The sequence below is a fragment of the Camelus ferus genome, chromosome 19 (genome assembly GCF_009834535.1).
Source record: "Camelus ferus isolate YT-003-E chromosome 19, BCGSAC_Cfer_1.0, whole genome shotgun sequence".
Taxonomy (NCBI): Eukaryota; Metazoa; Chordata; class Mammalia; order Artiodactyla; family Camelidae; genus Camelus; species Camelus ferus.
The window spans coordinates 26,818,317-26,834,451 of NC_045714.1; the positions used below are offsets into that span (position 1 = coordinate 26,818,317).

At 41.6% G+C, this 16,135-nt stretch overlaps 1 protein-coding gene across 1 annotated transcript in view; it reads right to left on the minus strand.

Moving 5' to 3' along the window:
* Positions 1–1,810: 1,810 nt before the first annotated feature.
* The window catches only part of BTBD3 (BTB domain containing 3), a 30,640-nt gene continuing 16,315 nt past the window's right edge, over positions 1,811–16,135 (minus strand). The window contains 5 exon segments of the mRNA XM_032461823.1: positions 1,811–5,498; positions 5,500–5,800; positions 9,051–9,169; positions 9,736–9,826; positions 10,319–10,619. Coding sequence (XP_032317714.1) covers positions 4,767–5,498; positions 5,500–5,800; positions 9,051–9,169; positions 9,736–9,826; positions 10,319–10,461 — 1,386 coding nt within the window. The 5' untranslated portion in view covers positions 10,462–10,619 and the 3' untranslated portion in view covers positions 1,811–4,766.

The following is a 16,135-nucleotide window of genomic DNA, read 5'->3' on the forward strand; positions in this document are numbered from 1 at the left end:
TCCATGACGCTTAGCCTGGTTACCACCGAGAACGGCTTAAAGAATTAGTGGGAGCAAACTGAAGGTTAAGTGCTAGTAGTCTAATTTTAAGGTAACTTTAATTACGTCCTGTGCACAGACTGAAAGAACAGTGAGTGTTTTGTCTGCGTATCTGGAGGAGAGGGACTTTTTGGATGGCCAAGCATGAAACAGAAGCACTGCTGGCAAAACTGCTGCCCAGTGGACGTTTAGGTGAACAGGCAAATAGAAAATGACCATGTTAAGGACATTTGGGATCTGCATAAATAGGAATTAAAACTTCCCCACTGCCTTTTTCCCCCTCAAAAGGCTCAGGAGAGGCAAAGAGGGGAGATGCCCAAGTTAGGGAAATGTATCCAAAGATTCTTCAGCGACCCATTTGCAGGTACTGGGGTCTTACACTGCTTGGTGCCTGACGAGGTCAGCCATCGTCTTCCTCTCTTCCTCACAAATACTTTCATCTCTCCTACCTGACCACATCGTGGTTGAGAAACTTTTCTCCCCCAGTGATTATGCTGGTTATGGAAATAAATGAGATTCTATTATTGAAAATTTCCCCCAGTTTCAGTTTTGTTCAATGATATATTCTAAAAAGTGGAAGATAACATGAAGTGTCGAGCAAAGTAAATAGCTGGACAATAAATGTAAATGGCTCAGAAAAAAAATGTTGAACTCTAATCAATTAGAAAAAAAAGTGTAGTCATCTTCTACGCAGCATCTCAAAGGCACACACAGCCTCTCTAACAGGCAATTAAGGTACCACAGGTTTTCTGGGCCACTTGCTTGTTTTGTCCTCTAAGTTTCATGCTGTTCAGTTCCTCAGGAATGCTTTCCTTCTTCCCATTCTTTCCCAAGTTCAAGTCCATGGCTTCCGCAGGCAAGCCAAAGAGTCAACTGGGAAGAAAGTGTAACTTCAGTGACATGTTGATCCTAAGTGCTGACAAAGGAGGAGGATCATTTCCACTTGTGTTGGGATACTGAAAACAAACACATGTGGATTAAGTTTAAAGAGCACCAGAGACGAGATAATGGCCAAGACTTTCCTGGATTAAAGATTTTTGCAGTTCAGGTTGTATCTGTAATTAAGCTAATGAGAATGGGTATTTCCAGTTCTCCTACTCTCTGGAATAATTCCAAACCTCCTTTGAGCAGGTGTGCTATAGAAACTTAACTGTGAGTAGGTGAAGTAGTTCAGCAAATATACAGGGTTTCATAACAAACTCTAGTATAAAAGCAACAGAAGTTGCTGAGAAAAAAATATGTATGTATGTATATAGTTATAAACAAATCTGTGTATATATGTACTTGCCATGGGGAAATATAATGGAAAACTGGTTGAGCACATAAAACTTATATTCAAAATTATCATGGGACATGTATCATCTTTATTCCTAAATGCAAGCTATCATATAAGACAGCAGGAACAAGCAGCACTAGTCACACCTAAAGGTAGATGTGATTTGCTGTCCACACCCCAGGACAGGGAGATCCAGACCTCGGAGCAACTATCCCATCAGAATGCCAGCCAAGCACAATTTCCCTGATGGGAACAGAAACATGTCCATTCACTCCCTCTCCAGGCATTCAGCAATGCACCTGATTAACATATTTATTGTTTTATTATGCTTTTGACTCAAATTTTTACCTCTTTAGGGATCAAGGATATGTGAATACTTAGCAAACAAATGTTCCTGCAAAAACCATCTCTGCAAAATGTAAGTGCCCACCCAAAGTGCCAGAATGAGTTCTTTACTCTTTCAAGGGACCCACAAAAATGCTAAGGAAAACAATCTATGAACCAGTTTTATTTTATTTGCATTTAACATGATTATACACATTCATGTGTCTAACAAGATCTGCACTGTTACATTAAAAATACAGTACAATAACATTCAACATGAGGTACTTCATATTTATGTATTTTTCCTTCATAAATAATGCTGTAAGCTACTGAATTCAAGCACTCTGATGCACAAGTGGTCTTGAATTAGCTGAGCTTATTTAAACACCTTAAAAAAAAAACAGTTCAGTGCAATAATTATGTAGAAATTAGACCATTTACTTAAATACTATTTTAAGATATGCTTAAAGAACGTCACGTTAGAACTGCTAGTCTAGCCCCCCTTGTCCCCAGGACGTGAACAAGGACGAAGACTGCCAGACACACTGGGAACAGCATCTACTGGGCACTGGTTAATAAAGTTGTGTTTATACGCTAAGTTGCCTGCCTTGTCAGAATGATAGTTTCTAGTTTTAAAAGCTACAAAAGTCAAGGTTACCAAAGAAAATAAAGCAAGCACATTAGCCTTAATTCCATGTTGTGGAAAATGCAGAAGGGAGAATAGGATTTAAAAGATAACATTTTCTTATTTGAAACACAATTTTCAAATTTAACCCACAGTTTTCAGCACCAGCCAATCAGATGGTGGATGTGTCTTTTTTTTTTTTTCTTTTCAAAGTGACAGTAATTAATTTAAAATTAAGTTCTTCTACACCCAGTGTACAATCTCTCGTGGCCTCACCTGGCGGTTCCCGGGCCCCGTGGAGGGCAGCCCGTTGCCAGGACCACTGACAGTGAGTGTTTCTGAAGGGACAATCTTCACTCTAAGGGTGTCACACCCACCTCAACAACCTGATGTGATGAAATGAGTGCTACATAAAGTTTCTTCTCCGCTGGCTTAAAAATGAGTGCCTTCCAATCAGGTACACAGTCTACCATTCCGCAAGGTAGCTATGAGTTACTGAAATGTTTAACCATAATTTATAAATAAAAACCCTTTGTATTTTTTACATTGAAAATGTTTCTTTGTTTCATAGATGGCTTGCCAAAACTACTACCTGTCATCTTGCTAATAAGAAATAACTGTTAGATATCTTGGGAAGTTGTCCCTGGGAGGACTTACTTGTCCGTCATCACCAGTCACAGCTTCTGATCCTCTGTGCTAACAGACACAGGTAATGGCAAAGATGATTAAAACATTTCCTGTAATCCAGTGTTCTCCTCCATCAGGGAAGCCGGCCAAAGCAACAAGCCCACGTCTACAGGGGAAGAAGTGGCCCAGAAGCACAGGCAGTCACTCACTGGGGCCTCGCTGGGGCCAGCAGGGGGACCGTTTCTGTCCCGTCCCTCACTGGCCAGGCAGGGAGGAGACAACTCCCGAGCCGGCACGCACTCGTAGGCGCGCGGGCCCCCACGCACACACCCACCCCAGGACTAACACCTGCTCCACACAAGCCAGCTTCGGGCTCACAGAGCAGGAGAAGGAGGCGGCCAGGGACCACACTCTGGGTGGCGGGGAAGCCATCTCAGGATCACACTGAGCAGAAAAGCTGCCCAGAAACACATGGATACTTCAGCTGGGAGTGAACACAGTGGACGCTACCAGGGTCTCGGGCACTAACCCAGAACAAGCCTTCACTGAAGGAGAATTTTTGATGAGCTTTTCCCTCCTTTGTTTACATTATAACTATGGACAAATAAGAGTGCTGGATGTGATGCTGATGCAATGAACATTACGTGTCATCAAAGCTCCAGACCATTTTTGTAAAACCCTGCAGGCATATATTGGCACTTTAAGATGGCCAGAGGCCAGATTCTAGCAGTCGAGGAACAGGACAGAATTATAATTAACTAAGAAGATAGAATGTGGTCAAAGTAGACCACGTAAAGTATATTTCAGATTAAAAAAAAATCAATGAATAAAAGTATCTTACTACATTAACATGTGGTGCTACAAAACTAATTGCTATTCCATTCATCTAAAGAATCGTTTGGTCCTCTTTTCATAGGAAAAAGGGAATAGGGATTCTATACAGTACAACTTTTGAAAACCAGCAGATGGTAGGGATCATAAGCTAAGTGGGGAGAAAAGAGTTTGACTTTTTCAAACCGTGTGTTCTGATCCGCACTTGTAGTATGGGATTCTTTTAGGCTTCCTTTTTAAACTGTGTTAGTTTAAGTTAATAGGCCTCAACTTTTTTCTAATGACGACAAAATTTTGTAATTTAGTTACTACTAAAAAGAAGTCTCTGTACTGCAATATTTTGTTTTCTGGACTAAAACGTAAACCTGCTTGTAGCAAAAGTCATGGCCTAAAACTTCCAATTTCTTACTTGCTTACTTTACATTTACACTTTGGAGTTTAAAATTTAACAATTTTGTGAATTTCAGATTTAAGAAAAAGCAATGCTTAAAAGTAAAATATTTAAAAGGAAATAAAATAGGAAGGTAAATATGACTACTGTCTACTTTCTAAATTATTACTTATCAAGCAAAACTTTTTTCAAAATTATACACTGAGGTTTATCTGTTTTGGAGGGAGGGAGGGGTTCTGTTTAAAAATAATTCCTGTTATTATTATTTTAGACTATTTACTTCTATTTGTCAAAATAAAGTCCAAAAGGACTGAGGTGATCCAAAAATTCTCTTAAAAGGAACAAAACTGGGAGGTCAGTGGGGCAGTTGAAAAAATTGGAAAAAAACACAAAATCTCCCCAGATATGTATAGATGCCACTCTAAAGCCTACAAGCCTTGATAAGAACTTGGCTTTTTCAGGCATAGAGTTGAAAGCTGAATGCTGCGTTTTTGCTTGTACATAATCAAAAGGCTGAAAGAAACTAGAAACTGCCTACAGCTCCATTCATTACAAATCACCTGTGCTGATCACACACCTGCAGCCGCGCTAAGCATTGAGCAAGCAGGGGGCCCAATGCGACCACAGAGCCCAGGCCACTTCGGAAAGTGTTTTCAAGCGTAGAAGATGAGTTCGGGGATCTGCCCGCCCTGCACCCCAGTGCCGTTGGTGCTGTCCGAGGAGCACTGAAACTGGACGGTGACCTTGCCACACTGAACCTCCGTCATGCCCTCCTGACCAAAGTAGCTGAGTTCGTTGCCGTCCAGTATCACGCTGGCCGTGTAGAAGGTGTCCGGCTCGATCTGCACTGGGTACTCAAACCACACGGGGAAGGTGTTGCTGGAGCCGTCGGAGAAGTACTTGCTCAAGTTCTGCCCCAGGACGACGCCCTGCCGCTTGAGTTCGATCTTGGCGCTGTACTCGGCCGAGCCGCAGCTGGAGCCGTACAGCCCGAAGCCGGCGATGAACACCCTCTTGTCCACGGCGAACTGGATGCTGTCGCAGCGGCCCCGGTAGCGCCACTGGTTGCTGCGGTAGGCGCACGACTGGAAGCGGTGACAGCGCTGGGGGACCAGGCCCTTGCGGGCTTTGCTGACGAACTGCAGCTCGGGCTTCTTGGCTGCGGTGTACCAGAGGAAGATGTCGTTGGTCTCGTTGAGAGTCAGCACTCCGGACTGCGCGGCGCCGTTGGCAAAGTCGTCCAGGGCCATGGTCGGGATGCGGATCAAGTAAAGCGCCTTCCCGAGGACCTTGCGTTTGTTTTCAATGCTCAAGGCTAGGTCTTGCCGCTGGCACTCCACCTCGGCCCAGTTGAGAGCTGCCTCAAAAACCACAATCTCTTTGGCAGTTCAGAGTTTCCCTGCGGAGGATGCTTTCCAGTGTCTGGAAGTCGATGTCGCAGAACCCCTCGGACTTAAGGGCTAGCTCGGCCTGGGCGTCGATCACCTCCCAGCAACGCTGGGTCAGGTCTGGCTCCTCGAACAGGCAGCTCTGGGAGAGGAGGACACAGGCGTTCTTGGCGCTCAGGCTGGTCTCCAGGAAATTGACGCAGGCCCTGGCGAGGTGAGGGACGATGTACTTTTTGGCAGCATAAAGAGTGGCCAACACTGTGTCAGCAGCCAAGTCAATTTCGTCACAATAGATATATCTGAAAGAAAGAGCACAGCATGAAAACGGAGTTTTCACAAAATGAGCGGGTCCAGCAAGAAAAGATGCAGCTACTTTCAGTTAGTGCCAAGAAAATCATCTGATGTGACAGTCATTAAAAAATGATCAGACATGAAGGCAACAAGTGAAATATATTCATGTATTATTAATATTTCAACTCAGCAGAAAGTTTGTATAATTAAAGACATTAACTTCATGTAACCACTGTAGCCTCTGTTTTATAATCTACATTCAGTGTCTTTTGAAGAAAAAAAAAAAAAAGATACCAGAACTGTCTGAAAAAGGACTGTCATCGCAGATAGTCAATATTAGGAAAAAGTAGCAAAATCCTATTAAATATACTGTGTTATATTTAATTAAAATAATCCCATATATTTTAGGAGAAAAAGTCTCCTTTTCTTACTTAATTTTACTTAAATTTTTTTCTACACATTCAGATAGAAACAAATATCTTTAATACAAGAATGTTAGCAATGACTTGGATTTTCCTTAAACACAAACTGAAACCTGATCTTAAATAAGATATTTTTTAATAGTTCCAAGTTCAATGGATTTTTAAATATGAGCTCTGATGCTATCTTCAGTTAACTTTACATTGAATCCAATGTAGGCTTTGTATCTGGCTTTTTTTTATACTCTAAATTCTTTCTTCTCCCCCACACATTCCCTTCCACCTTCAGAATTAAAGAATGCATTATTCCCAGATACATTTAATTAAAAGACAAAGTAAGCCAAAATATACACTATTTGTGTACTTCTGTGAAGTAACCCTATTTCAGGAGAAAAGACACTTCTTACTGTTTTGGGGGACAGTGGCAGTCTCCCAAAATGGTACATAAAGCGATAAATCATCTGCTTCCTTTATTTCCCTAGGGTTCCCTAAGAGATGGTCAGTGAGATCTGCACATGGGTGAAAAATACATCCTAATAACATGATTTAAAAAATTTTCTAATAAATAAGATTACACTGTATAGCACAGGGAAATATACACAAAATGTTATGATAACTCACAGAGAAAAAAATGTGACAATGAGTGTGTATATGTCCATGAATGACTGAAAAATTGTGCTGAACACTGGAATTTGACACAACATTGTAAAATGATTATAAATCAATAAAAAATGTTAAAAAAAATTTTCTAGCTAAGGTGTTTAGCTACTTGCTGTGAAGTTTTTCTTGGTGGAACACATGTAACGAGAAATCAGCAATGGCTTCTGTAAGACAGTACAGAAATACAAGGGTGGCAATGAGAAAAATGACCACAATCGCAAATGGAACCTGCATTTTTGCTCTCAGGAAGCCCTTACTCTTCTTAGACAGAATAGAGCCAGCTGCCCCTGGCAAGGTGGCAAGGTTGCCCGACAGAACACCTGCAGCAGGGATGCTGCGACCAGAGGACCAGGACCGGGGGGAGGATCTGCAGCACGGTCAGCACTTTGTGGCTCCTACTCTGGGACTGGCCAGTCTTCCTTGTTCTCGACAAGCCCCTCTGCAGTAGTGCCGGCTGCTCACCCACAATGCAGGGAGGAGGGAAACCCGGCCTCTGCTATCCCAGGCGACAGCAGATGGCACCTGCTACACTTCTGATTCCTACCACTTTACGTGGACTGCGTTTGTACTTTTAAAAAATTGTACGAAGATACATTCTAGGCAGCACATTTGTAAGAAAAGATGCTTGTCAAATGATGAACCGAAGGGCTTCGGTGAAAGGGAGCTGCGTGACTTGCACTCAGGTTTCCTCACTGTACCTGCACCTGTAGCGACTCAACACTCCACTCGACTACAGTGGAGCCAAAACGCCCAGCCAGTGCCGGATTTCTCCTCTGCAGCACAGACAGTGTCAGATACACGAGGCTGACTTCACTGGTGGGGAAAAGTACACACAAAACCCCTGCACATAAAATTCGTCTCTGCATGTGTATCTCTAAAAGACTACAGAGGTCACAAAGGGTCTGTTGGTTAAAAGTGGTGGCTTAGCGGGGGGAAGGTATAGCTCAGTGGGAGAGCACGAGCTTAGCATGCACAAGGTCCTGGGTTCAACCCCCAGTGCCTCCATTAGAAAAGCAAATAAATAAAAGCGGTGGATTAGTTTACCTCTTGGTACTTCACATGCTCACTTGCCTTTAAGTTCCCTCCCTCCCACTGTAAAAGTTCTAGCTGGCAGCAAATGGATTTAAAAACTACACTACAGATAAAGAATTAAGCACTTTACAGTTCTTGAGCTATCATATGTATTTTTCTGTAGGCAGAAGATAATATCTATCAACATTTTAACTTGTGGACCCAATGAATAATTTTTTTCAACATTGTATTTATTCCAGTGAATCAAAATCCCTACAGCAGCAGATAACCTTGAGCTCTGATACACGGTGGTGTGCTAGAATACGGATCAACGAAGATCACATAAATTTCGTCTAGAATAGTCACTGGGTTCTGACTACACGGTAGCCTGTCACGCTGTCTGGAAACCATACATGTCAAAGAAGCAGATTCTATTTATCTGGTTAACATGCACTGGATTCTGAAAAAGACCCATGACATAGAAAACTATTTTTCTTTATAAATATAAATCTTATAACTTTACATTTCTATATCACCAATTAAAGTTTTCCTGAACACATCCACAGAAAACTATAGAAAACTACTCATATCTTTCAAAAATTTCTCCTCTACTACAAAATGCAAATACTTCTTATCCCTGAGAAAACAGTATGTGATTTTATAAATGTATGTAGTATGTATGTGTGCATAAAGATTGGATAATTTCAACAAATAATAAGTTTTATATTTGCTGACAGGAGACAATAACTCCTAGAAAAATTAAAAATCTCCTAACTGGTAGTATTTAAATAAGGTATATAATTTCTGGAATTGTGAAGCAAAAATATAATTTGTGTCTCTTTAAAGACTTTTCCACACACACTGCTTTTAGAACATGCTCTATTAGATAATGACTACACCAGAAAGTTACTTTTCTTTAATTATAAGTCATTCAAAATGAAATCACTGTACGTGCCATTTGCCCCCCAAGGTGTGATTAAAAATGCCTGTTTCAGTCCACAAGCTTCCTGTGGAAAGATCCACAGAGTAATATTTAAAGGGTAAGCAGCACCCTCTTTCTACGTCAGTCTCCCTTTTCTGTTACCTGGAACTTAGATTTAACTGTGAAACCAGCAGAGTACCAATACAGCATAAACAAACTCTTTCCAGACATACGCATGGTGCTTACTTCAGCATCGCGAGAAAAGCAGCAGGATCGACATCTGGTATACGGATTTCATCTTTGTCCTCAGCAAGTTCTCCGTAAAACATTGCATGGAACACAGAGCTCCCAACAGCTAAAACATACTGTGGAGAAATGGAAATCTTATTTCATGCACTAAATTGAAAACAGTTTCAGCAAATCAATCCAAAAAAACAACTCTAAGCCATCAGCTTTAGTGGAGACAGGGCACCTAACACCTGCTCTGCTGACAATGTCCAGGTACAGTGGATCTGGCTGTGAAAGTAAAGGATAGATGTTCACACAAACTAGTCCCTCTGCTGTTTATTATCAAGGCTTTAACAGATTCATGCACAGGTTCCCTCGTTACAGAATAAATAACATAAAGGCTTATCTAACTGATTTCTAGGAGAAGGGTAAACATACGACTTTCCTAACCTATCAAAACGACTTTCCATGACTGAAGAGGTAAGAGGGCATGTTTCTGGGTGACATATAAAGCTGGGTAGAAGGAGACGAAGAAAAAAATTAAGCGTGGCCAAGGCCCTCTGGAGAGGCTGCGCTTTCTCTGTGATCTGGTGAAACACGCACACCGGCCGTCAGCGAGCTGCCCACCCCAAGTTCCTGGCTCATGGAGAGGGTCCCTCTTTGTAAATCTCAGGACTAAACCGGTAATGCAGCTGTTGCTTACTTTGTGTCCCGGCAACCGCTGAGTCCCACCTGGTGGCCCAACCACAAAATGGACATCTGCCATCAAATCATTATTGAACATCACCGCATTTCTATAAACAGAGGCAATTCATTAATTCACAGCAGCCGGCGTTTTAACACCCCCTCCCCAACAGACAAAACCCACAAAAGATGCACAAGCCAAGCAACAGTTTACTAACTTCAGGGTCAAGCTACAGACAGAGGTTCCCACTACACACCTGTGCTTGTGATCACCGCAGACACATGCGCAGTGACTCAAGCTAAAGGGAGAGAGAGTTCCCCAAACTTTTCTTTAGACCAGGGACAAATAAAAGGTTTCTGTCTTCTACAACCCACAGACACAGCCCTGTCACTTGAATGCTGCAGCTTACAAAAACATTTTTATCTAAGAGGAAAACAGCTGTGCTGTTTTGGGAAAGATACAAGGCAGTTTTCCATTACCAATAAAGCTTCTGGGAAAAGAGGAAGCGCAGATTTAAGTTAAAATACAGCACAGGTTGTGCAAAAGCAGAAACTTCAACACAGGAGAACTTTTAAAGTAAGCATGCTGGCCCGGCACTCACCTCTCTCTGATGGTGGGATAAAGACCCTGCCAGTTCGGGGCCGGAATAAGGTTGTTGTTGCTGAGGTTCTGCTGGTGGTACTGCTGGACCGTGGTGCTGCCGGAGGTGGCTGGTTTTTTACGGGGGAATATATCAGCAGCCATCTTCTTCTTCTTTTTAGTCTTCAAGGTGATTATTTCATAGCAAACCGGGGGCAACTTGCTGCTGCTGCTGCTGCCGCCGCTGCTGCTGCCGCTGCTGCTGCTGCTGCTGCTGGGGTTTGTTTTCTTTGAGCTCTTCTTGGACCTGTTCTTTACCGTCTCTGGAAGCATCAAGAAGAAGGTGAGACATTTCATGTTCTTTTCCTTGTCATCTACCATGAGGACAGTAGGTCTCTGTTTATAGCTAGGTATCCCAAATCGGCACGAGCTTCAAGGGAAAGAGGCCAGCACGCGCTAAGATGTGGACAGAAACCGACCAGCCGATGCTCTGCTTCTTTCCTCAGCCAGGCAAGGTGACCTTTTTACTATGTTGAAATTAGAAACTGGCTTTAAGTTTTATCCAGCACCGGGTCTGTTAAATACATCCCCATCATGATTCCTGTTTCTCTTATTTGCTCATAAAAATAACCCAGTTTCCAAGATCACCTGAAAACGCTACAGTGAGCGAAGATGACAGGCAGAGAGCCGTGGCACTTGTTTTCTGAATTAGGTTAGCAAGATGTGCTGGAGCCCGTGAGTCTGCTCAGCCGGCTGAAGTTGTGTGGTGAATGGATCGGAGGAGAGTAGGTATTACAGCCCTGCAGATGGAGTCAGACAGCCAGTGCTCGGAGCCAATAGCTGAAGTCACCAATCATGATTGGACCAAGCAAAACAGTGACACCTATTGTAACATGCATAGTTCTGATATTAAAGGAACAGCAGTTGCATTCTCTTGGCTACATTTAAATAAGATAAACAAGCTATGAAATATATTTAAAAACAGGAAGAGTTTATGCCCACAGATTTCTCTTCAGGAGATGTGCATTTTTACTCCCTCAGTTAAACAAAAAGGATCAGTTAACAAAGGGTAGAGACTGGTATCTACTCTGTTTCTAGTCAAATCTTTATCCTGGCAGCATTTAGTTTCTAGTACCTCAAACAAAATCCTCCATTCTACCAGTTAGAAGTCTAGGATTATTAATAGCAAAACCATATTAATCATATTTATTAGAGCTTAATGGGAAGGAATGCTATTTTTCTTTTTCCTTTTTTAATCTCTTTGAATGCAAGTTATAGTCGAGCGCAAAATAAGAGATGAGGTCATGTGTTCGTTCTACCTCCCAGTGTTTTCTAGCTCCTGTAATAATCTTTGACAGGCGTCCCAGATTGCAAAATACTGTTAATTAGACTAAAATGATATCAGTAGGCTTAGCTGCGCTGAAATGTAAGACATATTCTGGATGTAAAAAAAAGATTCAAATGAGACAAGTCTGTTAATCAGTGTTTAAAGGTTATAATTCACTGAAAATACGTCAGATGGGGGCCCTGGTTCAAGGCTTCAAAATCCAACCCAAATGTTATGGTTACATTCAGTCTTGTCAGAATTTTAAACAATATAATCCACAAATTCTAACATAAAAACCAATAAGGCTGTCTAAAATAACACATTTTCTGATGCTGCCTCGCTAAGACACAAACAGGTTCTCTCTGCTTTGAATCTGAACAATACTAACTACTATGTGTTTTTCATAGATGTGAATCCTCCAACAATTTGTAGCTTTGTTGAGTAAGAAGAAACTGGGACACTTGTTGTAGGTACCACACATTGCGTACTCATCTCTAGAGGGACCAGTGAGGGAATGTAGCCACACCGCGAGTACTGGGGGACTCTCGCTGGTTTGAAGGGCAGCAGCCACGTGCCCCCGTCCGACACACCTCCACGACCACAGCCCTGCTCCCCCTGCACAACACCCATCTGAATGTTGCGTTCCTGAGAGAGGATCCAACAAATGGGACCTTCGACTGTTTTTACAACCAACCACCTACTAAAGACAACACAACTGAAGTCAGACTTTAAATTCCTGGGACCCTGAATCACCAAACTGAACCAAGGAATATCCTCTTTGTTGTCACCGTTATTATTCTTAAAACTGTCTATGAAGCCACTGCAAGACAGACTGAGTGCAAAGAGAACCATGGTCTTTAGCACAGAACGTTCATCCCCATCTCATACAGACCCTGACGTGCCGCTTACGTATTCCCAGTCACAGGGCTAATACACACAGACATATTTCAAACACATTCTACCACAAAGTGTGTGTGTGTGTGTGTGTGTGTGTGTGTGTGTGAGAGAGAGAGAGAGAGAGAGAGAGAGAGAGAGAGAGAGAGAGAGAAGCACATGGAGAAAGGCATGAAGAACAAGTGAGTCCCTTTTAGAGCTAACTATTCAGAATATGGTTAAGACCAAAGGATTTCCCTAGTGCTCAAGGGCAGCTGAACTTCTTGACTACCACGCTCTTAGGAAAGGCCCCAGGACAGGGGGTCTTTTGACTGGGATTAACCCCCTGCATATTTCTAGCAAACCTAGCATCTGGCTTTCCAGGTCAGAAGTAATCAACTAGAATGGAAGGGAAATGAAGGGTTTTGAGACAGACATACCAGCAGCTGGACAGACAAAACAGAAAAAACATAATAAGCAGACAAGAACTTAGAAGGTTTTGTGGGTTTTACTCATTTTGCATATAGTTCAACACCCTTCACCAAAACACTGCTCTTACACCACTAAAATGAGGGGAAAAGTGCATGTAATCGTTTAAGAAAATGACATAATATTTTTAAAAAGTTCTTTATGAAAGTAAATGTTTCAGTTATTTAGAAAATTAAGTTTTGTGGAAAGACTTGGAAATACTGGCTAAACAAAGTGGTGCTAAGTAGAAATCACATAGAGCAACGCTGCAAAGAGGGGCCTCGTTCTCATTCACAGGTGTGGGGACTCATGAGCACAGCTGTTTTAAAGATACGTTCTTAAGTACAAAAAGTAATCCAGTTTGTTAAGAAATAAGAATGCCATTTTAATTTTTGTAGCCAACGTGGAAAGGCAGGAAAACGTTAATAAAATCAAGACAATGAAAACCGTACTATGGCTACCGTGTCTTGTCATGATAATAAGGCAGTTAATACAAGGTCCCTGCTGCTGCAAGTGTCGTCCAAGCAGCACAGCAGCCTCTCCTGGGAGCCTGTTAGCAACCCCGGGTCTCAGCCAGATTCTGGATCAGAATCTGCATTTTAACAAAACCTTCAGAGCAATCTGTACGACGGTCAAATTTGAGAAAACCTCACACAGATGACTAAGGGAATGTTACCAGGTCTTCCTAATAAGCCAGTATCAACATCTAGAGGCATGTTTTACATTCAATTAACAAGCGAATAGACAAATAATTCAAAATAAGTTAATTTGGTTTGGGCATAAAACTTAGCAACATTCATGCCTTGTTCTGAAATTCTGATTAGCCCCTAACTCAAAATTCTATGGCTTAGGTGTGTAGACAGCCAAATGATAAGCACCCCCCCCAATATTTTTCAATTCTCTGGGAAAGAAGCTCAAGCCCAGATTATTTTAAAGGGCAATGAGAGAGAAAATCAGTAGGAAAAACAAAGGATTAAAAAATGCCAAATGTGAAACAGGTGAATCACTTAATATTTCTAAATAATCTACTTCACAATTCTATTTCAAAAAATTAGCAGTGTGGTAGAGCACAATTAGCAATCAAGTAATTTGGTTCAGTCCTGGCTCAGCCACTACAAACTAAAGAGTGTGTGTTGCGGGGGCGGGTGTCTGAACAAATCATTTAGCCTTTAAAGCTCCTACAGAATGAAGATGTTCATCTAGAATTGATGAGTGTTTCTCGAACTTTACCCGCAATCCGTGAGTCCACAGTAAGAAATGCATTATGTATTCAGACTCAGTACTAACACACACAAACAAATGGGGAGACAGGTCACAAAACAAAACTTGCGCTTAGCATGTTATGACACACTCTGATACTTTCTGTTTTACTCTTTTCTATGTTGGCTTTGATACATCCAATTGATTTCATGACCACGGTTTAAATAACACTGGCCTAGATTACTTCTAGGGACTTTTAAGGTTTAACATTCCAGGGTTCTTTTCTATCAAGAATCTGGACTAGAGGCCACTAGATGAGGCAGAAGGCAAGGCTGCATCGACTTAATGGAGCCCATGAAACCCTTCAAATAACACGCAAAACTGCGAGTTTGCATTTATTTTTCTGGAAAAAGAACCCATAGCTGTCATCTGTCTTTCAGAGTAATCCATGACCCAGAATACAATTACATATGTTATAGAAATCAAAGATGAATTTGAATATTCAGAATATTCATCGCATTATTTTATTTTCTGCTTTCATTTCTATAGTTTATTTCATTAAACACAAATTATAGCTTCTTCCTCCATCTTGAAATTAAATATAAACAGTTGGAACCCTATCTACTGAATCTGTAACCCAGAAACATCACCAATGGGGTTGAAGAATAAAGGACACCAGCACAGTATCTACTGTCAAATTTCACCTCTAAAATTTCTTTCTGTCTAGATATCACTTGTTCCTACACATCTTGAATTTTAAAGCTATTATGAGACATGGTTAATCTACCCTAATAAAATGAACAATAGGTTAAGTCAAAAAGCCTATCAGTCTTATGAAAGTATTCTCAAAACACAACAGGCTGATCACACAGTGTATTAGGTGTTAGGCATGCAATAGTGAGCAAGCTTAGGAACGAAGCTTAAAAAGTCAGCTAATAATAGTGGATTTCAGGTAATTTTATACTTGCCAGAAAGTTCAATCACCTTTATCTACTTCCATTCAATTACCAATAACAACAAAATTATAAACAGAATTTAAGCTCACTACTTAGATCATCCTCTTCACCACTGGAAGGTTTGCCAGACACCCTGCTTTTATCTAGTAGAATCTTGTTCATTCAGTTTGGGGGTCTTGAGTGAAGTTTAGAACTAAAAGAGACTGTAGAAATCATTTAATGCAACTATGTCCTACAGATAAGGCAACTAGGGGTCCAGAAAACTACAGGATTAGAGAAAGTCCTCAGTTGGGTTTGGGCAATCTCTGGACTAAAATGCAGATTTCCTGACTGCTGGCTGAACTGTGTCTGTTCCACTCTAATTTTCACCCAGAGTAATTACTCCACATCCTGATGTAATGCTTTATCTTCATACTTCTAATCTACTTTAAAAGAAAAATACATGTGCAAATTTACAGACGTGAAAACCACGAACCCTGCAAGGGGCAACTGCTAGAAGAATGCCAGAGAGACACTTTCTGGAAGGAAACAGAGGAACTGTACCAGGAAGGAACCCAGGAGCGCAGCGGCGGGGAGGAAGCTAGCTGCTCAAGAACAGAAGAGGCTCTCCAGGTAAAATGAGAGTCAGAGAACCGGCCACTCCTGGTTAACACCAACAGATCCTATGCCAACAACTAAGAGAGCTAGGCAACTCTTGCTTAACCTGCTCTAACCCTGCACTCCCTGTCTGGACTTGTATTTGGTTTACTACAAGACACCTAACCAGCTACAGAGGTGAGGGTAACTGAGGTTTAAACAAGGAAGGGTAGACTGAAGAAATGAGAGTCACTTCCAGAGCCTAACAGAGGAGAGATATGTAACCTGATAAATTATGATGGAACAGTGTTTTGGTTTTGCTTATCTTTCTCTTTGATACTGAGCAAAAGTTACGCTTGTGATCTGGGAGGTAAAAGAGATAAGTGACAAAATGTTGGCCGTCCCTAAGGATAGCAGCAGCTGCTGGAAAACAGACTAC